The sequence below is a fragment of the Schistocerca americana genome, chromosome 4, assembly GCF_021461395.2.
Source record: "Schistocerca americana isolate TAMUIC-IGC-003095 chromosome 4, iqSchAmer2.1, whole genome shotgun sequence".
NCBI lineage: Eukaryota > Metazoa > Arthropoda > Insecta > Orthoptera > Acrididae > Schistocerca > Schistocerca americana.
Window position 1 is genome coordinate 585,963,051 of NC_060122.1, and position 27,371 is coordinate 585,990,421.

General features: G+C 42.2%; 1 protein-coding gene across 1 annotated transcript in view; it reads left to right on the forward strand.

The window, feature by feature from the left end:
* The window catches only part of LOC124613630 (sodium channel protein Nach-like), a 170,122-nt gene that overhangs the window by 131,536 nt on the left and 11,215 nt on the right, over positions 1-27,371 (forward strand). The window contains exon 7 of the mRNA XM_047142344.1: positions 18,231-18,464. Within this exon, the coding sequence (XP_046998300.1) occupies positions 18,231-18,464 (234 nt within the window). The remainder of the gene's footprint in view (positions 1-18,230; positions 18,465-27,371) is intronic.

Sequence of the window (27,371 nt, forward strand, 5' to 3'; positions counted from 1 at the left end):
TATTATATGGTGAATTTTAGTGCCAGAAAAATCTACTGAACTAAGATTTTCCCCTTCTGTACTAATTTGAACAAGCTATAAATAGACAACATTACACTACAATGATGACTACGAAATGCGTTTTGTCTATTGATCCGACTGAAATCGGACATAGGTCACCCTAGAAATAGCACTTTTGACATACACACATACAATGTCATTTTTAATAATGGTAAAACACTGATAAATTTAGGTTTTATCTTGACTTTAACTTTGCTGGTCAAATCAGTGCAATCACTTCAGAATTTAAATGAATAGAAAAGAAAAGAATGAAAGAGGGAGGGGGGGGGGGGCGAGGACCCTGAAACTGTTAGGATCACAATGTCGAAACCATTGACTGTTGGAAACATTAATCACTCAAGATTTAAAAAATATGAATTATTACTCTTATTGTCCAATCACTTCCTCATTTAACAACCATTATTTTTGTCTCAAATTAATTAAACTTCCTTACTAAGTCAATTCCAAATTTATCTTAGTACTCTGTCAGACCTTTGCTCTTTACTCGTATTTTCATTAACAATAAAGCTCATTAAGATTCATTCTAGCATAAATAGGTCTGCAGTTAATTCTTATTAACATAAACTTTAAATCTTCATTTCGGGACACTCGGATTGCACAACATGTGGAAAGGACCCTGTCTAGGTTAGTGATTAGGATAATTCATTGATAGAACAAATCTGGTAAAAGTTAAGTTATTATTGAACAGTCACGAACAAAATTAACACTGGTCCACACGAGTACAATTCTAAAGATTCAGCCTGTGCGAGTCGAAGAAGCGGTTGGCGGGCGGCGAGATGGCGAGACGCACAGCACACATACAATCACAGCTATGGCTTTTGCTGTAGCGGCACTTTGCTTCTTCTTGGCGTCGTAATCTTTTTCAATCCAGTGCCATTAGAATATAGCCATGCTGTATAGTCGTCGGACACGGCACATCCGAGGCTCAATGGAACCACTTTTTCCAGGATAGCCTCCTCGATCCGGTACGTGTTCCTCAGACCGATGCCCAACTCCAACTAGTATTGCTGAGCCCGTTATGCCGTGCCCGTGTGCATTTTCCCGCGCTCGCCTGCCATCCACCTTTTACTGCTGCCTTACAGATAGGGTATTCACCAAAGGTTTTACATTCCACATATCTTAATACATGGCCTACGCATGGACCAGGCGCACAATTACAATTTCAAACATGTTACAATAGATTCAACATCAGTTACACTTCAATTTTGTTATAACATTGCTCGAAATTTTCGATAAATATTAAAATTTACATTGAAAATTGTTTACAGTTGCTTCAACATAATGACATGAAAAGAAGAGAAATGGAATCAAAACATCGATTATATTAATTTATCGAAATTCAGAAGAAAAATTTATTGTAATTACTATAGTATAGTGTTATTGTTGTTACAAGGGGGCTTGTACCCCTTGTTGTTTTGCGTGGCACAATGACAGCACAGGCCTACACTGATGTTTTAAGCATCTTCTTGGTTCCCACTGTTGAGGAGCAACTCGTGGATGTCGATTGCATCTTTCAGCACGATCGAGCACTTCATAATGCACGGCCTGTGGCGGAGTGGTTACACGATAATAGCATGCGTGTAATGGACTTGCCTACACAGAGTCCTCACCTGAATCCTATAGAACACCTTTGGGATGTTTTGGAACGCCGTCTTGGCGCTAGGCCTCACCGACCGCGATCAGTACCTCTCCTCAGAATGGGTTACCATTACCCAAGTAACCTTTCAGCATATGCCTGAACGTATGCCTACGAGAGTGGAAGCTGTCATCAAGACTAAGGATGGGCCAACACCATATTGAATTTCAGCATTACCGATGGAGGACGCCACGAACTTGTAAGTCATTTTCAGCCAGATGTCCGGATACTTTTGATCACATAGTGTAACAACATATGCGCAAGCTACATAAGACTTCTTTGACAGAAGTATCTTAGAACAATTTAACATACCGTAGCTAGATCTCTCCCCAACACGCGGACATCGTCAATTGAACGTAACAACTTCGTTCACATGGACTGGTTTTGGACGATCCCTGGCAGCTGAATTGGACGGGTTCTTGTTTGTTTGTCTCATTCCCGATTATAATCGACCCTAAGCCGTGTTACATGTTCTCTCTAAGAGCGAAACCCTCTGTGACCGGTTTAGAGCCCGAATGTGTACTCGTCAGCGCACTGTTCTTCCGTCAAGTTGGCGTATAGCACCATGCCAGACATCTTCTCGCCCTCATTGCGCCGTATCAATAGCTCAGAATATTGACCTCTTTTGCTACTTCTCCTTCTTCTTCTCCGTCTTCCTCTTCTTATGCCTTTGTGCCGAATCGGGGTAGGGTCTGCGTCAGTATCAATGGATATGCCATGGTTAGTGCAAGGGGTGGCTGGATGTCCTTCCTGTCGCCACCCCGTTACCTCCCACGACGGAATACGTGTTTCCCAATTGCCTAAGTGTAGTGTTATTCATGTGAAAGTGAGCGACAGTTTTTCTAAATGTTTGCGAATCGACTAACTGGAGCGTAACTTTGGTACTAGCCCGGTATTCACCTAGCCGCTTAAAAACAACATGAGGATTGACCAGCACACTGACCAACGTCATTAATCCTCCATGGGCATTCAATCCGGGTCTGGCGCAACCCCCAGTCGCCGAAGCGGCGCTTTAACACTCACGGCGGACACTGGCAGATATTGGCCTCTGTTACTACGCTCCCATTACAGTGTTTGACAAAATACCAGAAAGCTTTCTCCTGCTTCACAAGACTACACCGTCCTGTCACATTAATGTGAGCACATGTCAGAAGCCTGAACAGCCACCTTCTGCTGCGCGGACCGCAGCGAGGCGCGCAGAAAGACAATCAATGATTTTCTGGAAGGTACCGAAAGGGATGAGGAGGCATACTGATTCCAGTGCCGTGACCAGCTGCCCAAGGATTCTCGGTTTTCGATCCGAGGCGCGAACGGCCCGGTCGAGATGGCCCCATAGATTCTCGATTGGACTTAAATTCTGGGTGTTTGGTAACCAGGGAAGTATGGAAACACATCCTAGTGCTGTTCGAACGACGCATGTACGCTGAGAGTTGTGTGACACCGTTCATTGTCCCGCTGGTAGATGCCATCGTGCCGGGCAAAAACAAATTGCATGTGGGAGTGGACATGGTCCACAAGAATAGATGCATATTTGTGTCGATCCATTGTGCCTTCCAGAACAACGAGATCACCCACGGAACGCAACTAAAACATTCCCCAGACAATAACTCTTCGTCCTGAACTCATCCAATGATTTTTGCAGAGGGTTTGCTTTCAGACGTAATTCATCTTAAAACACCACGTGTCATCACCCAGTTGATGTCCAGTAGCGGCACTGGATGCACTGGATGCATTAACTAGGCGCCTACAGCGGAGGACCATACGCAGCAACATTCGCCGAATGTTCATTGAGGCTCCCCTTGGCTCATATATGTGGTCACTTGTTCAATAGCTGCACGTCTCTTCGCCCGTACGCATCCCTGTAGCAGTCGTTCACCTCTGTCGTCTATGGTCCTTTGTGCACCACAATTGCCTCGACGCCTGTTTTGGGTAGCGCCAATTTTCCATGCACGGTATACTTTAATCATGGCAGCAAGCGAAAAGTTTACAAAGGTAGCCATTTCAGAAATGCCTTCACCCTTAGCCCGAAAGCCAATGACAGTGCTTTCTTGGACGTCAAATAAATCATTCCATGTCCGCATAACGACAACGAATGCACTGTTTTCCGCGTCCTCACGACACGCTTTATACGTCCTCCGCTGCCAGTGCTCCCACCTGTCGTCTGTGAGTTGTTATTGCACGATGACGTCGAACGTTGATGGTGGTCACATTAACGTGGCTGGACGGTGTATGTCTTCAATAGGAATTGAGGTAGAAACTTGTGGTGAATTTTAACGTACGCGTCGTAACCAAAAGGTTGCCTTAGTGTCAGTTTTAATTTGCTAGTTCATCTGCTTTCCGAGAGTCTTCCTGGTGTAGCGAGCTTTCTTGTTAACTCGTTCATCATCCAGTGTGCACTAAATCTAGATGGAAATAACACTGCGCAAACGGCTTTTTGTGTGCTCCGTTTCAACGCTTTCTATTGAGTTACGACTCTGTTGAGTGATTTTCGTCGTGTATACGGCAACGCACCTCCTACAGCAAAAATCATTCGACGATGGAATCAGCAAGTTGCAAGTCACTGAATGCTTATGTAAGTGAAAACCCCAGCCGATCCCTTGAGCTCGTTCGAGACGTAGAGCACACTGAACAGATTTGCACATAGTCTACAGAAGTCTACTCGTCGTCCCAGGCTAGAGTCTATTTCTCCTTATGTGTCTGCATGACGTGTTTTGCGGCGATGTTTCTCTCTGAAACCATACCGTATTCAGTTGCTACCAGCACCTAACGATGGTAATACACAACAGTGTGTTGAGTTTAGTGAATTCATTCAGGGCGTGCAGATGGAAGATCACAATTTCAATCAACGTTTGGTGTCAATGAAGATGCTACGTATCATTTAAATGGAAAAGTGAATCTCCACCACGTAGGAACACGAGGAACACAATAGTCATTTGCCACAGTCGAGCACCAGACGAACTCTCTTAAGGGTCACGTGTTGTGTGCCATTTCCTGGGGAAAGATCTAGGGCCCATTATTTTTGTGGAAAAGTTGGTTACAAGATTCACGCACATGGATATGTTGGTGATCTGCCTTTTTCTGCAATTACGAGAACATGTCAACAGTTTCATTTTTCAGTGGAATGGGGCACCCCCTCACTAGCGCCTGCATTTAAGGCCACGTAATCAGCTAAGTAAGCGACCGACAGCGCATGACATGTGGATGTGCGACATCCCTGCTGCAAGCAACAGCATGGGTCTACATCCTCCAGTGTCCTTCGTGTGAGTGTCAAGCTACGAGCTGTAAGTCCTGATCAGCTATTTCTAATAAATGCCGCCCGTAGCATACAGAATATTATAGCTCGAGAGTAAGGCAAGAAAATAAACTTTTCTTGGGAAAATAAGACGTTAAAGGAGCGCTTTGCATGAAATTCGCTTTGCATGAAATTTACGAAGGGAGGAATCTTCATGGAGAATTTTATAATTTATATCATCAACCACGAACACCATCAGAGAAACTCTTCGAATATGTCAGGATAAGCGTAGATACGTTTGACTGTCTCATCAGTGAATTAAAAACGAATGTTTTCTACGTGAACACAAACTTTCAGCAGCCAATAAGTGCAGAACAATGACTGACTAAGATCAGTAAGAAAAATAAGTACGAGGAGTCAGTGGTGTAGCGTTAGTGTCCAAGACAATTAATCTGAGTTTTCGTGAGTCCCAGGTTCGGGCATTGTTACTTCTTATATTTTAACTGCCTCAGCTATAATCCTATCAACTGTTCTGTGTAATAAGTTTTATCTATACTCTTTATGCTGCATTTCAGAGCTATTTTTAAGGTCTTCTCAAACTACTTTAAGTGTATACACACATATCCCAATATATAATACATATTAAAATCCTAATAAAAAATTCAACAGCCAAGGAATTTTATTGATATTTGATTGTTGGGAACGTAATTCATCATCAGTAATTGTCTATACCAAGTGTTTTAATTAATGTAAATAGTCGGTGTAAATACAGCATGTAAAATTTTTTTAAGAAAGAGATAGAATATTTTGCGAAATTATTTGCCTAAAAGTAAGAAATAACCCCCCCTCCCCATGAACCATGGACCTTGCCGTTGGTGGGGAGGCTTGCGTGCTTCAGAGATACAAATGGCCGTACCGTATGTGCAACCACAACGGAGGGGTATCTATTGAGAGGCCAGACAAACGTGTGGTTCCTGAAGAGGGGCAGCAGCCTTCTCAGTAGTTGCAGGGGCAACAGTCTCGATGATTAACTGATCTGGCCTATTAACACTAGCCAAAACGGCCTTGCTGTGCTGGTACTGACAATGGCAAGGAAAGCATTTCTGAAGAAGAGAAATTTGTTAACATCGAGGATAGATTTAAGTGTCAGGAAGTCGTTTCTGAAAGTATTTATATGGTGTGTAGCCATGTATGGATGTGAAACACGGACGATAAATAGTTTGGACAAGAAAAGAATAGAAGCTTTCGAAATGTGGTGCTACAGAAGAATGCTGAAGATTAGATGGGTAGATCACGTAACTAATGATGAAGTATTGAATAGAATTGGGGAGAAGAGGAGTTTGTGGCACAACTTGACAGAAAGAAGGGACCCGTTAGTAAGACATGTTCTGAGGCATCAAGGGATCACAAATTTAGCATTGGAGGGCAGCGTAGAGGGCAAAAATCGTAGAGGGAGACCAAGAGATGAACACACTAAGCAGATTCAGAAGGATGTTGGTTGCAGTAAGTACTGGGAGATGAAGAAGCTTGCACAGGATAGGGTAGCATGGAGAGCTGCATCAAACCAGTCTCAGGACTGAAGACCACAACAACAACAACAAGAAATAAAACAGATTGGAATAACATTTCAAGCCCCTCATTTGCTGTACATGATTTCGAGCATCATTCAAAGGAATGTCAAATGTTTTTCCAGTAAATTTTATGTCTTTTAGAGAAATTTCACAAAGCATTTGAAGGATTTCTTTCACATTTTTTTTTTTATTTTCAAGTTTCATTCAGAAAGCATGATCTTATTGACAACTCATTTGCCTTCATAGCCTCTTATGTTCTTGAAATGTTCTATTTTTAGTACTTTATTCAAAAGAAGCCTTTTGGCAGTTAAATATCATACCAATGTGTCTTTTCATGAACAAAAACCGGCCTCCGTGGCCGAGCGGTTCTAGGCGCTGTAGTCCGGAACCGCGCTGCTGCTACGGTCGCAGGTTCGAATCCTTCGTCGGGCATGGATGTGTGTGATGTCCTTAGGTTTAAGTAGTTCTAAGTCTAGGGGACTGATGACCTCAGATGTTAACTCCCATAGTGCTTAGAGCCATTTGAACCATGAACAAAATAGCTAGAAATCAACTGACGTTCGAGGAGTTACAATACCTGCACCTTTCACAGCTACCGCTGTGGTATAAGTGGTTTGAGGACGTTGACATTCTCACTAAAACCGATAACCATTGCAAATAAATATTGTATTCGGGTCAAGACTATTTTTACCCGAGTAACTTTCCGGTAATTAAATATTTGTTTCCAAAGCTAGACCTCATGTTGGTCAGTTTGATACCCGATTTCCACACACTTAGTTCGGCTATGAAAATTCGGACAAAAAACCATTGTGTAATTTATAGCGAGTATTGTTTTCGCTCCGCTCAAAAATTTGACCAAGTGTTAATCATACGGAAGAACACTTCCTCTTTGCGTATTGTCATTTTAAAAAAAAAAATCTCTTTTCCATTTCTTGAACGGTTTACGAAATATGACGATTTTTATAACCACATGATTCCCGATGCACAGAGACAGAATGTGGTGCGCCACGCGCGACCCGTCCGCAAGTATGTGATACAAAATCTCGAGAACTAAGAGAGATATCGTTGATCTCCAATTTAAATACAATTTCGATATGGTGGTTACGTTTCATATGCAATAATGTTGACCTAAAATGAATTACATGCAAAGTCCACGCAGTGCGTTTTTATCCCTACAAACTCTTATTAAAAATTTCGTGCAGTTACTTACTTAGTTCCCTACAGCACAGTAACTACACTCCTGGAAATTGAAATAAGAACACCGTGAATTCATTGTCCCAGGAAGGGGAAACTTTATTGACACATTCCTGGGGTCAGATACATCACATGATCACACTGACAGAACCACAGGCACATAGACACAGGCAACAGAGCATGCACAATGTCGGCACTAGTACAGTGTACATCCACCTTTCGCAGCAATGCAGGCTGCTATTCTCCCATGGAGACGATCGTAGAGATGCTGGATGTAGTCCTGTGGAATGGCTTGCCATGCCATTTCCACCTGGCGCCTCAGTTGGACCAGCGTTCGTGCTGGACGTGCAGACCGCGTGAGACGACGCTTCATCCAGTCCCAAACATGCTCAATGGGGGACAGATCCGGAGATCTTGCTGGCCAGGGTAGTTGACTTACACCATCTAGAGCACGTTGGGTGGCACGGGATACATGCGGACGTGCATTTTCCTGTTGGAACAGCAAGTTCCCTTGCCGGTCTAGGAATGGTAGAACGATGGGTTCGATGACGGTTTGGATGTACCGTGCACTATTCAGTGTCCCCTCGACGATCACCAGTGGTGTACGGCCAGTGTAGGATATCGCTCCCCACACCATGATGCCGGGTGTTGCCCCTGTGTGCCTCGGTCGTATGCAGTCCTGATTGTGGCGCTCACCTGCACGGCGCCAAACACGCATACGACCATCATTGGCACCAAGGCAGAAGCGACTCTCATCGCTGAAGACGACACGTCTCCATTCGTCCCTCCATTCACGCCTGTCGCGACACCACTGGAGGCGGGCTGCACGATGTTGGGGCGTGAGCGGAAGATGGCCTAACGGTGTGCGGGACCGTAGCCCAGCTTCATGGAGACGGTTGCGAATGGTCCTCGCCGATACCCCAGGAGCAACAGTGTCCCTAATTTGCTGGGAAGTGGCGGTGCGGTCCCCTACGGCTCTGCGTAGGATCCTACGGTCTTGGCGTGCATCCGTGCGTCGCTGCGGTCCGGTCCCAGGTCGACGGGCACGTGCACCTTCCGCCGACCACTGGCGACAACATCGATGTACTGTGGAGACCTCACGCCCCACGTGTTGAGCAATTCGGCGGTACGTCCACCCGGCCTCCCGCATGCCCACTATACGCCCTCGCTCAAAGTCCGTCAACTGCACATACGGTTCACGTCCACGCTGTCGCGGCATGCTACCAGTGTTAAAGACTGCGATGGAGCTCCGTATGCCACGGCAAACTGGCTGACAGTGACGGCGGCGGTGCACAAATGCTGCGCAGCTAGCGCCATTCGACGGCCAACACCGCGGTTCCTGGTGTGTCCGCTGTGCCGTGCGTGTGATCATTGCTTGTACAGCCCTCTCGCAGTGTTCGGAGCAAGTATGGTGGGTCTGACACACCGGTGTCAATGTGTTCTTTTTTCCACTTCCAGGAGTGTATGTCTTACAACGAAAAGAGATCAGTCCTTTATCGAGCGAAAATATCAAGCTGTAAGACAAGAAAGAATCAAGGTTTTTTATTAAATAGTTTTCTTAAAATCAGATGATAAGTACAGGGTGTCCCTTACAAAACCAGTATGCCTGACGCGCGAGATTCAAGTAACAATTAACTAAGTAAATCAGAATAGACACTTTAGATACCTGTTTATAAGATATACTAGAAGTGGTGGCCACGGGAATCGAGGCATCGCTGACTTCATGTGATGGCATTACCAGCAACACGCCCTAAAACTGGAGTCGTGATATTAATTTCTCTAGTAAAGTTCTGTTCAAGGTCGTCTTATGTGCGAGGAATGTCAGCATACGCTTTGCTTTCTAGTGTGTCGCTTGAATAAAAACCACGCACTGTTAAGTCCTGGGACCTTTGGGACCAGATATCTCTACTGACAAGTCTGTATTCAGAGAACACGTTGGTGACGTGGGTCACACTTTTGTTGGATGTGTGTGCGGTTGGTCAGTGTTGTTGGAATATTGCATACACCTTCTCTGCGTCTGTTAACTGTGCGTACAAAAGGCCGAAGATCTCTAGATATCTGACACTATTTAAGGTGTAACAGAAAAATATGGGGTCAATAACGCGCTTACGGGACAACGCACACCAAATGCCTGCCTACCTTCTCTGAATGAAGAGGTTCTTCTGCCCTGCGACCAGTACTTGCAAAGTGCGAGCTTTGACGGACAAAAAGGAGGTAGTGGGCTTCAGGTATCGAACTCGGCTATAAATAGGAGCGTGAGACTAACAAAGGTTCGCAGTTTGTTTGAAGTCAAGACAGCGAGTACACATTATAGCAAAACTCGCAGCACCTGAAGAAGACGGCTGGGTCGATCGTCGAAACGTGCATAGAACACATGAAAGTACACTGCTTATCGTCTGGATGTTTGTCGTGCGTCCGGTGGAGGACAAACTAACATTTGTAAAACATAAATGAAAACTTAGATCCGAAAAACAAAGTCTAAAAAGTCTCCCAAGGTTATATGTTCGTGCAGTTAAAAGATATTCCCTTTAAAAATAGAACGCTTTTTTGGAAATTAAAAACTTTGTATCCTTTGTGGAAGTTAAAATTTCGTCCAGTTTTCTGTCTTTGTTCGTGTGGGAGACACTGTTCTCAAATCGGATAATGGTGTTTAAATACCTTGTACATATATACCACTTGGTAACGCCAGGTAACGCCAAGTACCGGGCAGCTATGTGCCGGTACCGCCTTGCTTTGAATAACAAATTTCGAACATCGATCACATACTGAATAGAGCGCCGCTCTCAATTGTTCTTCTGTATACTGCCTGTTCATAACTACACGGTTTACGAGCTGCAGCCATAGTGGCGCCCTCGCTAACAGTTTAGAATCAGCAACATAACCACACTAGCTTGAGAATACCTTGTCTGTAAATCTTCTGTCGGAACCCACTGCAATTTTCCAGAGAGATCAGAAGAAATGACTAAGTTTTAACGATTGATAGGAACAGTGACTATAAGTATCCTGTCTCGCCTATTATGCCATCGCCATGCAGCCATAACAGTCTGGTGCAGCATGAGATCTTTTCTCTGGCCCTTACACAAGTTCATAGACATCTCGACATTCATTGTCAAGTTTGTCATTCTACTTCTTTTATTGGTGAGTTTCCTATTCTTGCGTTTTAGATCACCATGAATAAAAAGGTAGTCATTTCCATTTTCCTTTGTAATACTTCATCTACTGTCAGAGTTTCTTCTTTCTTTCCATCTTCTGGGGCGTACACACCTATTATCGCTGAACACTTTCTGGTTCTTTTTTTTTTTTTTAAGTCGTGCTATTATTCGTTCGTAGATGTCAACGTAATTTCACTTTTTTCTTTTATTGTCTACAAGGACTGCAACGCTGTAACGTGCTGTTGCGCTCGGACCTACACCACTATATACATATGTAAAACATAAACATGTAGTTCTTCCACACCTCTTTTTCGGGCCTGGCCTATGTTAATTTCGTTTTTCCTATTCCCGTTCGTCCCAAGTGAGCATTTTTCAATGAATCTATAATTCCAGATCTTTCCGTGCGTTGGTCGTCATAAGACCCATCCGGTTTAGACTGAGAATTCTATGTGTTGAAACTTCCGTTGGAAAAATCATCGATATGTAGCTAGGTAAGCAGGTAGTGGTCATCATGAGATCCGTTGGAAAAGTTACCGATATCTAGCTAGGTAAGCAGGGAGTGGAGCTGCTATCTTAGGCCTCCTGACTTGACCTTTTCTGTTGGGGTTTCTTTCCCAGAAAAGTGCCCTCATTTAGGCTCACTTTTCACGATCTACCTTTAGCAGTACTCCATATGGAATACATTGTCCTCGGACTGTGATGTGGACGTGGAAGTGGATTTGCTGATAGAGCTGCTAAGAAGTTGTAGCCAGAGGTTTCTCAGAGTTATGTTGTCCAACTCATCTTGCGTGAGGTAGAACATTTGAGATCATACGAGACTCTCGTTTCTAGTTTTTTAATATTTTTGAGATTTATCCTATATCTACATCTACATCAAGAATTGGACCTTTTGGTTCGTTCCGTCCCCTTCAAATTTGGACAAGCCATCTATTCACTGATTTTCCTAAAGATCTTCTGCCTCTTGGTTTATATTGTCTTATGACTTTAATGATTCTTCCAACTGTCATACGGTCCATACGTTCTTTCCATCTTCTGATATTGTTTTATTGTGTCAGTTAAGTTTTACATATTCGGTCAGCTCGGATGTCATTATCAAAGTAATTCCATCCTTGTACCTAAGGAAATTCATTTCACATGTTTCTACTCCCTTTTCATTTCTCTTCTCAAGAACCCAATTTTCGCATCCATATAGCCATAACCTTAGAGAACTTTAATAGAGTATCTTCGATGGCTTTCTTTTCCAATGTTCTCCGTAAAGTTCCACAGAAACAGCCAAATAGGTCTATCTTATTCTGTATTTCATTGTTTACCCTGTATGTAATACTACAACATAAATATTTAAATGTATTGACTTGCTCTATGATCTGCTTGTAAATTTCAATCTTAACTCGCATGGGCTGGTCTAAAAAAGTACCACTGATTTTGTCTATGTGATGGAGACGTTCAGATTGTATTCTCTCGCTATTTTACTTAAATTAAAGACAGCTTCTTGTTAGTCATTTTCATTCTGACTAATAATTACTTGGTCGTCAGCAAAAAGTAGTGTGCTAACATCCACATTGTTAATTTTAAAATGTTTTGTTGTCTGTAACCAAGTTCTGGTTACACCCTTGTCTAACCACTTGGTTAATTTCAGCCATATTATGTCCGGCGCCTGCTCTTTTTATTTGTATTTTATTCATGTACAAATGCTGTAGAGCTCTTATAAGATGAGATGAAATTCCTCTGTTTCTTAAAATTTCTCACAGTTTGTTTCGATTTGCTTCATCAACTACCTTTTCGCAGTCAGTGAAGGCAAGAAAATTTGGTAAACTGAATTCACGATGTTTTTCTATTAGTTGTGTCATGGTGAAGATAAAGTCTGAATATGATCTGCTTTTCGAAAACCATTTTGGGCGTCAGACAGTACAGTTTCAGAGATTGGCGATAGTCGTTTTGTTAAAATTCTAGTATACAATTTATAACATGAATTGAGAAGACTAATATCTCTGTAGTTCTGACATTCGTGTATGTTCCATTTCGTATAAACTGAGCATATCTGGGCTACATTCCACTTTTAAGCTACCAGTACATTACCACTTCACCAGTACATGTTCATAAAATCAAGTATTCTTATTTTTGCAATATTTTGTGCATATTATATCAGTTTTGTATTGGCTTTGTCACACCCTGGAGTCTTGCTGTTTTTGCTTGACGCTATTGCATCTTGTAGCTCCTCCAACGTTAAGTGCCCATTCCTACCTGGTTAAGACAGATTCACCTACATATTTTGCGCACCCATTCAGAGTGTTTTATAGTATTGTAACTAATTAGGTTCATATATTGTGTTTATTTGCAAACTGTCCTCATTTTGTTTAAATATTACAGTATTTCGCATGCTTAGTCTTTTCTTCCCCTTACGTCATGTTCAGTGTATGTAATACATTTTTCCCAACTGTGATTTTTTTACTTATATGAATTTTCTTTTGGTAGGAACTGATTTTCTTTTATAATCTAGTCTCAGATATTGATACTCCAGGAAATTCAAAATTTTTAAGTGGGCATGTTTCTTATCTTCAACTACAATACGGACTACGTATTTAATCGTCCCTGTATCACAGGCCCTGTTTGAAAAAACTTTTCTTTGTTGTGCCAAACGCTTCTGTTGTTCCTTTAACTAGTGCTTCCTTTACATTATTCCTTCATATTGAGATTTATTATGAGATAAATTTGCGTCATTTCCTCCACCCCTCCCCATTCCATGAAACCAGCAAGGGCCCCCCACACCCTTGGTTAGACCTGGGATGCACTCTTGAGACATTTCGTATTATACTTAGGGGAGAGTCGGTTAAAACAGGGTACTTAATAAACAAAGTGGCATATGTAATGAACCATGTCTACCAATCTGTTGAGTTTTTTAATGTCCAAACTGTCCACTTACAATTGGGCATGAAAAACATACATTTTAAAAAATGCCTCATCACAGAAAATAACTTTTTACACTTGTGTCAGCACCCCATTATATCAGACTAGTTGGATAAAACAGGGTACTACATTATAATGAAAATTTTAAAAAAAACTCCATTTACAAACCCTGAAAATCACTTCATGTCCAAAAATCACATTTATCTGGTTCATCATCATCATTAATGCCGGCGCACTGTTCATGAGCCCATTCACTAATAAGACTTCACTCAGCCTTCTTCAGACTTAGAATTAGGGAAAAGTTCATTACAATAAATGCAAGCTGTATTATTATCTGCTCCTTCCTCTTATGACGATATGCTATACTCCTGTACTTTTCCAACTTTCTTTGCTTTCTTCTGTCCAGCATTTCTGACTTCAGTAGGCCTAGAACTGTTAGAATGTGGCCCCATTTGAAGTTTCCTTTTGGAAGTCTTCCCCTTTTTCATAGAAGACTTCAGTTCGTCCTTATAAGGCGGACTTGTAAGAACAGCTGCCTTTTTCTTCTTCTATCAGATTTTTGTTCCTTTCTTTCAGCTATCGGTACTGCTTTTATGTTTTTTATGTCAGTGTCTCTTGTTTCAGCAGGCTGATACATCCAATCACGGAAAATATCTGCATCCAGTGGGAAGGTTCCAGTTTTACGGAATGGATTTAGAGCAGTCTCAATAGAAGCAGCTTTCATGAATGCTGTCCCATACAGCCCTGCAACTTGATTGATGGTTATCACTCGTGCAGGATGACACTGAAGCCACTTTCGAACGTCTTGAGAGTAATAAGTACTCAGTGGGGCCATGAATGCAACGTCCAGGGGCTGCATTCGGTGGGTGTAGTGTGGGTGTAAGCATAAGAGATGAACACGGTTTTTTCTAGCCATATCAATAAGTTCCGTACTCTTTGTGCGTGTTGAGTGACCACCCAACAGCCGAAGGACGGGTTTCACTGCAGTTAGTTTAGAAAATTCAACAAATCGTTGAAACCACTTCAGGAAAATTCCTTTCTGCATCCATCCGCTTGGGTGATACTCCGCAGTAGATCCTGGAGGAGCATTATCCAGCAGCTCAGGCTTGGCTCTTTGTCTAGGGAACAGAAACATTGTGGGCATATAAATTCCAGAAGCTCTGATACAGCCTACAGCGGTCACTAAGATGCCTCTCTCCGCAGAAACCAAACCGCCAACTTGACGTTGGTAAGCACCTTTTGATTGCTTATTAGGGACTGTTGTTATTCCTGTCTCATCCGCATCATAGACCATCGGCTGTGAAGTTGTACCCATTATAAAGTTCTAACAGCAAACCAAAGAACTGCTTTACCACTGCACGGTTAAAGCCCATTGCTCTGGCAAGAGATGTTGGCTCGGCAGAACGCAGGCATATTTCCGAATTCCTCTTCAAAAACGAGTAGAACCAGCATGCACTCAGTCTTGCTGAAGTTACGTGGCAAGTTCTTTTTGTCTGCCAGTTCGAAAGCAAGACTCCACACCTCATCGATGGTCAATCCAAACAATCTGCTTTTATTAACAGGATATATTCAGCCAGTTCATTTTCCTGCTCCTGATTAAGTATAGGTTTGTAGCAACCTAGACTTAAAACAACAACAACAGTAGCAATAATAATAATAACTGAAACAGTTTAATTAATTTCTTCTAAAATAGTAAATAGGCCTACCCTAGTTTGTAGCATCCTCTAAACACATTCCACTCCGGGCCTTTTTTAAGCGTGCTTCCAGAGTACTCGGAGGAACCCTGAAGGACTTTGATGCTTCCAAATAGCCCATTGTTTGGATCAACTTTCATACTCTCTTGACTCCATGACTGTTAATTTTCCTTTTATAAGGAGCCGTAATTATGGCATAATTTAAGTCAGATCGTGTGAATAACAATAATAATAATAATAAATTTTCTAATTGAACAAACTAAATAACAATTTGAAAATCGCAAACGGCTATTTTTAAATCAGTTCGATAAAACTGGGTATTACCCTGTTTTATCAAACTTAGTAGCACCGTGTTTTATCCGACAACGACATGTTAAGAACAAGTTGATTTCAACAGCCCCTGAGCGGGACAAGGATTCTGAAACGCTCAATGATCTGTAGTGCAGACGACATTTAACTTATGTCATACTTATTTTACAGTCTTCAAAATAGTGTCTTGCAAATATAAACGCACAATTCACAGTCGAATATTACAACAGAACACAATATATTTTTCCACCGAGAGAACTCTGAGTTGCTTTCAACAGACTGCAGCTTGTGAGGTAACGGGCGAGTTGTGGCGCCCTGGAAATCGTAGAAAGCTGGGAGTTGTGGCCGCGCGGGGGGCCATTCGGCAGCCGCAGCCCGGCAGCAACCACGTGGTGTCGAAAGTTAGCTGAGCATGAGGGGTAGCCCCAGCTCGTGGTCCAGCTGCGTGGCTGGGAATTCCATGATGACGTTGTGTCGATGAAGGAGACACGCCGGGAGTGCCAAAGATGGCGGACTTTGTGAAACCTTAATGACAGACATTTCACATTTCGTATAGAAGTTAATAGTATCCAGATGAATCATGTTACCTCAAAAAGAAACATGTACATTACCATTATTTGCACGACGATTCTGATGGTGTAATCAGATTTTCAATACCTTTATTAGTTTTAAGTTAAGTATCTGACTGTAAATTATACAAGTAAGACCCAGCAACGAATTTCCAAAATGTAAACGGTTCATCCGACTGCGTCGATCGACGAGTCTTTAGAAAGCTATTAGTGTGAACCTAAATTGGCATAAATTACAGGCATGTAACTTGAATAGTACTTGAGTTATTGGAGGTCAAAGTGGCCGATTACTATCGATGGCATCAGATCATAAGCACTCCACAGTTACACGAAAAAACGGTAGCAGCATGCTTATAAATATATTTATTCTTCTGTGTCTTTGTTTATGTCTGATATATACTATTCATGAAGAAATTGGTTAAATATTTACTGTGTTTTGGAAGGCACAGAGACATTAGGCTACTGGCCTATCTTTTGTTGCTATTCCTTTGATATATGTTTATTTAATTGTTTATGTATTTAATAATGTGTGTTAGAGCGTGTTTATGGTCCAGCCATAGGAATATTTATTTAATTTCAAGTTATTTAAATGTAAATTCAGTAGTTGTAAAGTGTTTCAATATAATTGTATGTGTGCGTTGGCTTGAAGACAGGGCAGGACCGCTCTAGCCAATCACAGCGATCGTTCCAAAAAGGACACGTGGAGAGACTATATGGAAGTGAGGGGGTACGGGAGAGGACACGAGGCAGTGTGGAACAGTGCGGCGCGAGGGACAGTCGCACAGGACACAGAGAGTGCTGGACACGAAGAAGCGATGGACAGTCGCGGGAAAGACTTGGAGAGTGGAGCAGTTCGTGCGTGGTTGCGGGAGATAGAAATATTTTGTAGTGCCGACTTGTGCACATGTGAGATTTCTGTGACTTCTGCAGTGAAGACGTAGTATGCGTTTAGAAGTGAAAATCTCGCGAGCCATGTTGTTGCTCATAACTGATTACGTGAAGTAGGAATCTATTGTTTCTCTGTTATTCAACTTATATTTTATTTAATTGCTGGACCATCGACACCAGGAAGTGTTTTGCAGAAATGTATCACATTCTCAAAAGTACTTCTACTATCGAACTCATCATTTAAAGTCGTTAAAAATAGTGCCTGCAGATTTTATTTAATTGCAATCTTTTATTTTAGAAAATTTCTACGTTACATTCGCAATTTCCGAGTGATAGGAACCTTCAACATTCGATTCATATGTATATTCATATTGTATACTGTAGACTCGGCAGTATTTGGCTTGTAATGCGGCAACTACGCATCCTAGCCCCTAGACAACGAAACCAGCCAAAACTTTCAATATTTCAACTCCGAGTCTGTGGGTGCGTAGTTGAGGGCCTGACCACACCATCAACATTTCATGTATGTTTTTGAAGGGCCGCAAGCTACTCTAAGAATGAAGGTCATCGAGTGGGAAAGAGGTTACTATGTTTACCGGGAGTTGGCAGCACATATCAGACGAGAAATATACGATACCCTGTTTCGTCAGACTACCCGGTTTTATCAGACTCTTCTCTACTCAATGGACATACGTTTCGTTGTTCCAGCCGTCGCTCCAAAGTCTGGTTCCATGCTGTTCTACATGTTTGCCCTGTGCAAGCTTCTTCATTTAAAACTACAACTCACATTCACTGGAGTGTTACTGTATTCAAGCCCTGCTCACTCTCTATTTCTACTCTCTACACCTCCCTATATTCCCGAATTATCTAGTCCTTCATGCCTCGGGTTGTATCCCAACATCCAACTCCATCTTTCCGTTAAGGTGTTCCATAAAATGACATAAATCAAGACGAATGGCAGTGTCACAGTATTGAGACGGAGGTCCCGGACGGCCTAACTTGTGCGTCCGGACTGCCGCAGGAGACCTGCGGTTCTACCGCGTGGACGACGGCGGCGCGCCAGAAGGTGGACAGTCGGCGGGCGCGCTCAACTGCTCGTGCCTGCCCGACTGCCACGTCTACGCGTACGGCGTGGACGCGCGCTACGAGGCCAACCCCGCCATACGCGCCGACGCCTACATCGACGTCTACTACTCAGAGTCTGCCGCCGTCTTCTACCTGCGGGAGCTCACGTTCGACGCGGCGCAGCTCATCGGTGAGTTCCCTAAGGTATTACGCCAGCCACTTTGCTTCGGCATACTGGGAACCTAGCTGAAGCACAACTGTCATGGTCCTTGATCTGAAAACGAAACGAAAACACGTATGAGGTTCACCGTTTCTCAGCAAGATGGTCTTTACTTAAAGATAGGGTACATTAAAACTGTTACATGAAGAGAGGAAATGTCAAACGTTCTGAAGTGCCAAATCTCGCATTTAGCATGAGGATCAAAACACAATGTACCTGTTTCTGTACGTAACATTCTTGTATCTATAAATTGGGAAGGTATCCCGATATCACAAAATTCTGCTGCTCGTATCACTGCATAAAGTAATGAGATAAATTATAAATTAAATATACTGTAAAAGAAAGTTCTAAGTTCTATACCAGGGAAGTAACTGGTTCTAAGTACTGTAGTGGCGTCTGACACCAAATTTAGTGCCAACTTCTGCCACTGAATGTATTAGGATGACCAAATGCAGCGGGAAGACACCAAATGTAGTGGATTGGTGCCAGGACGTAGAATGTGCCATATTAAAACTCTGCGAGAACTTTCCAAATAATTTATTTGTTTCCAATACAGCGCCCCGTTCACCTCGGTCGGCGTCACAGGCTCCCGCAATGCTGAGGCCACTGCCCTGGCAACCCAGTGCAACGCGCTGTTGTGTGTCGGCCTTGTAGGCCCGCGTCGTCAGGGCTGCGCCGAAAGCCGCCTCACAAATTTTCCTCCAACATTCACTATGGGCCAATGAGAAAGAGTTAGTGTGCAAAGGAGTGGGATACGGATTTAAGAGTGGGCTACAGATGAAGAGATACACTTGGAATTCCATGCAGATGTGGATACTGCAATAAGAAATACCAGAGCAGTCAGTTCAGTCGAAGAGAAGTGGACATCTCTAAAAAGGGCAGGCACAGAAGTTGGAAAGATAAATGTGGGTACAAGAAAAAACCGAGGGTAACAGAAGACATACATCTGTTGGTCGACGAAAGAAGGAAGTAGAGCAGTGGAATTCAGGAATACAGAAATGTAAGTCAGATAGGAATGAAATAAACAGGAAGTGCAGGGAAGCTAAGGCGAAATGGCTACATGAAAAATATGGAGAAATGGAAACAGAAACATAGAGTGCAATGGGAAAGCCACTATTAAATGCAGATGAGAGAGCGGATGGGTGGAGGGAATAAGTTGACAGCCTTTATGAGGGGGGAGGGCTTATCTGATGACACGAAAAAGAAAAAGTAGGCGTCAATAGGGAAGAGTAGGGGATCCTGTACTGGAATTAGAATTTAGCTTTGGAGGACTTAAAATCAAATAAGGCAAAAGCGGTAGATAACATTCCTTCCGAATATCTAAAATCAGTGGGGGATGTGCTAACAAAACGATTATTCACGTCCGTGTGTAGAATTTATGAAACTGGTGATATACCATCAGACTTTCGGAAAAACATCATCCACACAATTCCGAAGATATAAAGAGCCAGTTAGTGCGAGAACTGTCGCACAATCAGCTTAACGGTTCATCCATGTTGCTGACAAGAATAACATACAAAAATGAGAAAGGAAATTGAGGATCTCTTACACGACGAATAGTTCGACTTTAGGAAGGGGAGGCAGTTCTGACGTTGTGGTTGATAATGGAAGCAAGACTGAAGAAAAATCTACACACATTTATAGGATTTGTCGACCTGGAGGAACACTGTTCGACAATATAAAATATTGCAATATGCTACAAAGTCTGAGCAAAAACTACAGAGAATGACGGGCGATATACAATATTTACATGAACCAATAGGGAACATTAAAACTGGAAGAACAAGAACGAAGTGCTCGGATTAAAAAGTGTGTAAGACAAGGACGTAGTATCTCGCCCCTGCTGTCTGATTCTGAAAGTGCAATACTACTGTCTACGTTTTCTTCTTTTGCTTCGTTAGGACCCTTGTTTTGCCCGTCTTCTTTCTTACCAATACCTCTTCATTATATCGCTTCTTCTGTTTCTCTTCTTATGTTAAGACAACTTTGATTTTGGTGTCCGGCCACCTGTGACTAACCACCAACCCTTTATACTTCTACATTTTACGTAATAAAGCAAGCAAAAGTTTTCTGTGCTGATAATTTTTACTCGGGGTGGTAATTTTACCTAAGAAACAACATAAAATAAACTTGTTCACAATGATTGTGGGCTATCAACGGTACGAGAGCATGGTCTACCACATGACTAGATCGAAAGACATCCTATCGACGACTGCAGGCTGTGGCGCACAGTCTGTAACTCGAGCCTATAATCGGTGTATTTCATATAAGACCGTACATCTTCGGTTATGCCAAAGTTGTTCATTTATTTACTAATGTCAACATTTTCTGGCATTGAAAAATCCCTGAAGGATAGTTTTTATAATCCGTTGACTCCTCCTAATGTCTGAGTGGCAAAAGACAAATTTTTGTTAGAAAATACTTAATAACGATTACTTGATTCCCGCCAGAATAAATGTACTTTTCCTACGTACCTCTTTGTTGACGTCACAAGCGGTTTCTGCATCGGTACCACATACCACTGACTCTGAAAGCGCCAGATAGCCAACCGCCTCTGCTAGCCAACGTGGGAACCTACAGCTCGCGCCTTACTCCATATGTACTGCAGCGCAGTGCTGATACATTCACTTCATATAGGTGAAATAGCAAAACTAGAAATAAAGTAAAATGCGCTCTTAATTGCAAATTAGGGATACCTTGTAAGATGATTGATAAGGTACGCTGATGACACTGATATCCTCAGTGAAAGTAAAGAATTACAGGATCTGTTGAATGGAATGAACAATCTAATGAGTACAGAATATGGATCCAGAGTAACTCGGACTAAGACAAAGGTAAAGAGATAAAGCAGAAATGAAAATAGCGAGAACCTTAACATCAAACTTTATGATCACGAAGTAGACGAAGATACGAAACCTAGGCAACAAAATGAGCCGTGGTGTACAGAACAAGCGGGACATAAAAAGCAGATTAGCACTGGCAAAAAGGGCACTCCTTGCCAAGTGAAGTCTGCTAGTATCAAACGTTGATCTTAATTTTAGAAAGAAATTCCTGGGAATGTACGTTTGGAGCAAAGCATTGTACGGTAGTGTAACATGGACTGAAACATTTGAGATGTGGTGCTACAGAAGAATGTTAAAAATTGGGTGGGCTGATAAGGTAAGCAATGAGAAGGTTCTCCGCTGTATCACCGAGGAAATGGATGTATGAAAGTCACTGGCAAGAAGGGGCAGGATGATAGGACATCTGTTAAGACGTCAGGGAATCACGTCTATGGCACTAGAGGGAGATGGTAGTTGCTAAACACCATAGAGGAAGACAGAGAATGGAATGTGTCCAGCAAATAATTGAGGGTGTATGTTGCAAATGCTATTCTGAGATTAAAGGTTTGGCAGAGCAGGGACATGCCGCATCAGTCTACTCAGAAGACTGATGGCTAAAAGAAAGTTGTTTAAGTGCCGTTAATAATGACGCACTGCGTTTTATTTGTGATTAACAAAATTAAATTCAAGGAAAAAAGGGTCAATACTGACACACAACTTCAATCTTGGTATCAGGCGCGGTAAAGTTTACTGTAGAACTCACTGTGCTGCCGAGGAATAACTGGCAACCTTGTCAGTAGGTCTTTCTGTTTTGCAACTGGCAAACATGACTGGGCTTTCAGATGAAGTGCGGCAGGCATACATCATCCATGGTCATACATCATCCGTAGTCTTTCCTCTTTGGAATACAATCACATTTTTCCGCTCTAGTGTTTCAGAGTAAATTTTTAATAGCTATTTGAGATGGATGAGTATGTTACACTTTCATCATAACGCATTTGCAAGTCCTGCAAACCAGCCTCGCAACAGTGAAAGTTAATCACTTGGTAACAGTGTTTCAGTAGCACCTTTAAAACCAAAGAAGCCAGTTTTATTCATTGGAATTACATGTAATGTGCTCATAAGTTTCGCTGACTCAGGAATATTTTTCTTTTAATTTTGCGCAACAAACGACTTGCTCACCAGTTTCGCATTTCTATAAGTGTAAAAAATCTGTGCGCACTCATCAGAAACTTGTATGTTTTCTCTTCAAACCATCCCAGACTAAACGGATCAGACCTTGAAGGACGGCACTTGGAACTCCAGAAGGAAGCACTGTTTGGGAAAAAGACCATGCACCATCTGGCGATGAATATTTTAAATATTTACTCCGCGATTTGACATTTGGAACAAGTCTAGGGACATATAATACATAGCCGAGGACACAATGCCACTGAATACCGTTTTCTGAAAAAATATTACACTTAGAACGTTTCATATTCCTACGTCGTATATACTTTTCAAGACGCCCAACAGTGTGTGGTGCAGGGTACATTGTGTAGCATACTCATTTTCCAGCTACCTGGTCTATAGGCGGCGTTTGAGGATTCCTGGTGACGTATAAATGAATAAGGAATGTAGTCGGATTGAATAGAACGATATTGAGGGAATTAGATTAGGAAATGATACACTACAGGCATGTTACTACTTTCAGTTATGCTAATTTGAACCTCGATGAATCGAATTTCTCGACTACTGAACTAGTTTTCCGGTCCCTGGGTAAACATTTGATAAGTCGAAGAAATACTATGTATTTTGGTACACTCGAAACATCGAAGGTATCGTCGTCAAAGAACGTCCGCAAGAACTTTATAATTCGAAGTTAGCGGCTATTTAACATTCGTTAGTTCGAATAAAGTCTTCAATTGTTCCATCATTCATTTCTTCGCAGCATTCCTTTGTTTACTCAAAAGATGACTCGTTTCTTTGCAATATAATATTAGGGCTTTCTTGCATTTTTCCGAAATTATATGTGCCTTTGGTCTGAAATGTTAAAATAAAAGGAATCATAAAATGGGTAAAAAAATCAACTTTCTCTTAATTTGAAACGTAGTAGCTAATTTCTGATTCCCTTCGGAAAGAAATACGAATGTTATTCAAAATGTAACACTATTTTTTTACTTTATTTTTGTTATCTTAACCCTAATTTCGACTTTTCCTTGTTTCAACCACGGCTAGTCAAACCATCGTTAAGTCTACCTGTCAATTACTAGACCTTTTTCTGAGGTCCCTTAAATTTCGAATTATCGAGAGTTGACGGTATTTGTGCAGCAAAAGAAACGGCGATGGCAGAAACAGAAACGATATAAAATGCAGATCTACAACAGCAAGAACAGAGTTACTTAAAATGAGTTGTTTTTACTTACTAACATAAATTTAAGTGTTAGAAAGTCTTTTATGAAGGCATTTTGAGTGTAGTTTTGTACGGAAGTGAAATTCGGGTGATGAACAGTTCAGAGAAGGAGCGAATAGAAACTTTTAAACTGTGGTGCTGTAGTAGAAAGTTAAAGATTAAATGGGTATATGGGATAACTAACGAGTAGGTATTGAATCTATTTGAGGGAAGAGAAAATTTATGGCATTACTTGACTTAAAAAACGTATCTGTTGATAGCGTGCAGCCTGAGACATAAAGGAATCGTGAATTTCGTGATGGAAGGAAGATTGGGGTGTAAAAAATTTTAGAGGGAGACCAAGCCCTAATTAAAGTAAGCAAATTCAAATGGATGTGGTTGCAGCAGGTGAAGGTGCTTGCACAGGAAGCAGTAGCATGAAGAACTCCATTAAGCCAGTTTCCGAACTGAAGACCACAACAAGAACAAAGCAGAAAAACTATTTTTTATTGTTTCAGTTTGGGAAAGCTCTTCTTCCAGTTGAACAAGAGGGTTGCATGGTTAAAAAACTATTCTCGAACCCAATAAAATTGATGACAGTTTGTGGCAAGACTGATAGCTGACCGTCAGCGTAAGTAACTGTCGTTTGACAACATAACAGTAATCACTTACTGAAATCTCACAACCGTCAAATTTCTACCAGTAGATGCCTGCATCGCCTTAAGAGAGAACGACTGCCTAAATCTATCAAAGGGAAAGGTAGATACTGTAATGAAATTTATCGGAAGAGTTATGAATTGTAATTCACTCACGAAGAAGCTTGTCCCATCAGTTCTTTATTACTTTTTACTGGATTGAGGTTCTTAGTAACTAGAATATAGAAAAGAAACAGAGATGATTCAGAGGTGAGCTGTTTACTTCGTTACAAATTTATTTAGTCTCTCGAGAGCGTCACAATAATCTTCAACGAACGCAAAAGAGAGACTCTACGGGGTAGGTGTTTCATGCCGCAGAGAGACATATTCTCATAAATGCAAACGCCCAAGTCTCAGTGCGAATCGAATAACATGTTAACTGCTATAAAATATATTTTATCAGATTCCACAGAGGGACAGTCGGTAAGGAGGACCAATGTGCAGGAACTAAATTTTGATTCAAAGCTTGCCCTTCAACTGCAAAGGTATCTGAAATAATTCAGAGGCGATACTTTATTGCCAGACCTGATATAAGGTATTTCACTGTCTGTTGGTACGATGTGCAAGTATTTCTTTGGGTAAACGATGACCGCAAGCAAGACCCATAGCTAGTAGCTTCCTGCCACAGCCCAACCTGGCCGATGCTGCCACCGCATGCAGAGTCTGCTCTTCTCCATGTCGCAGGATGGATTTTGCGCTGACCGCCGCCTAGTAACCACATACACTTAATCACTTCCATCACAAGCTGCCTACAAATATTTTGTTTGTTCGAGAGCAATAACTATAAACTTGGAAGAGAGGCCCAGAAAGTTTCTTAAACAAGAGTGCTATACAAAATGTTTGTCACTTACTACTATGAAACACTGCCTCTAGTGTAGATAATGTCCACAATTCTGCTTGATAGAGTTAGCAGGTATCCCATATCCAGCTGAAGCCATGACCATAGGATTCTAAAGAGCTATAAAATTCTTGGAATGTTTTTTATTACGTTTCATCTACTGTTCCAAGTAATCCCGTACATGTTCTATGCGAGTAATATCGGGTAATTTAATGGCCAGTAGAGGAGCTATACGGCTCCTGAGTCTTCTGCAAACCAGGAACGCAGGAATGTATTCATACAGCAATGCGAACAAGACTGTTGTCATCTTGGAAGACGGAAGTGTCCACATCATATTCGTCGTAGGGACCTAGGAGAAAGGGCAGCACTTGGTCACCAATTATGAAGAAATAAGCGTCCTGGTCCACTTGCATAACAACATGAATTAGTAGGTCCGAGTCAGCAAACGAAAAATATCTCAAAAACAACACACAATCGCTACCGACATGATCTACACCCTCCACACATGGAGAGTTTAACGCCTCAATGGGCGCCCGTTGCACTCGATGTATTGCATCGTTTGGAAAGTGGCAAAATAGCGGCTCATGGGACCATACTAAACGCCTCCATTCAGCAGCTGTCCATTTTATGGGCTGTTTGACCCGCTGAAGACGTGCTGCTTATTTGGTTCCATATCCAATTGGCTTTCACTAAGCACCCGGCTTCAGATGTCCACTGCATACGGTTCACTTCACAGTGTTCCTTCGGAAACTGATTGAGATAGACGTCTATTCATCGGCAGCAGCAATTATTATCGGCTGCAAAGGAATTACAGAAGTTGGCTGCAAATGGGAATTGATTTAAATCGACAGGGAGTTTTGAAAATTTGCTCTGGACAGGGATTCGAACCCGAGTCTTGCTTACCAGGCAGAAGCTCTGACCACTAAGCCACCCGGACACAGTGGTCACGGCAACTGCACGGACTACCACAACACGCCTCCCGTCAGACCCAAACTCTCAAGTTATCCACACACTACTAATGTAGTGCTCCTCATTAATCGCTGCATTTCGTCAATTCCCGTAAGAGTTCGAACCTGGTGTGCAGCCGCACTGAAGAGATCGTTGGCCATCCTTTCCTTAGTGATATATAGTTGGTGTCTTTTCTTTCGGACATAAATATTGTCAGGTTTAGCACAATTTTCACTGAAGAGACGTGATGCCTGTATCTGTTCACCGCCCGTTAACTTTTGGAAAGTCCGCCCCCGGTAGCTTAGTGGTCACCGCGACAGAATGTCAATCCTATGGGCCCGGGCTCGATTCCCGGCTGGGTCGGAGATTTTCTCCGCTCAGGGACTGGGTGTTGTGTTGTCCTAATCATCATCATGTCATCCCCATCAACGCGCAAGTCGCCGAAGTAGCGTCAGCTCGAAAGACTTGCACCCGGCGGCGAACGGTCTACCCGACGGGAGGCCCTAGTTACACAACATTTTACTTTTGGAAACATTTGAAGCGTGCTACTTCCCACGTTTCCTAGTCCAATCCCGAATGGTTTGCAGGATGAATGATTGCTGCTAAGAGTCCGTCTAGGCTAGAATCTCTCAATTTCTTCCTTCATAGTCTTTTGTCGAGGTAAACAAAGGAGAAAGAAATGTATTACTTAAGTCTTATAGAAGCGTACACTCTCGGAAGTTTAACATTAAACTACACTGTGATGAAGAACCCCTCTCTTGCAGCGTCTGCCAGTGGCTGAGCTCCTCTGTGACGTTTTTGCGCTTACTAAATGAACCTGTAAAGAAACGAGACGCTCTTCTTTGAATATTCTCTATTTCCACTATCAACCCTGTCTGATAAGGACCCCACACTGACGAGTAATATGCAGGCATAAATCAAACGAGATTTTTTTAAGCTACCACTTTTGAGTGTGGACTACACTTCCTGAGGATTCTTCCATTGAATCTCAGTGTGTCCTCTGCTTTACCTGCAATTAGTTTTATGTGGTCATTCCACTTTAAACAGCACCATATGCATACTCCTAGATATTTCGTTGATTGACTGATACCAGTGATTGTTATACAACCATACAATCTGCCAACACCTTACATTATTTATGTCGAGAGTCAACTGCCAGTCCCTGCACCAAACGTCGATCGGCAGGTCTCCCTACATTTTGCT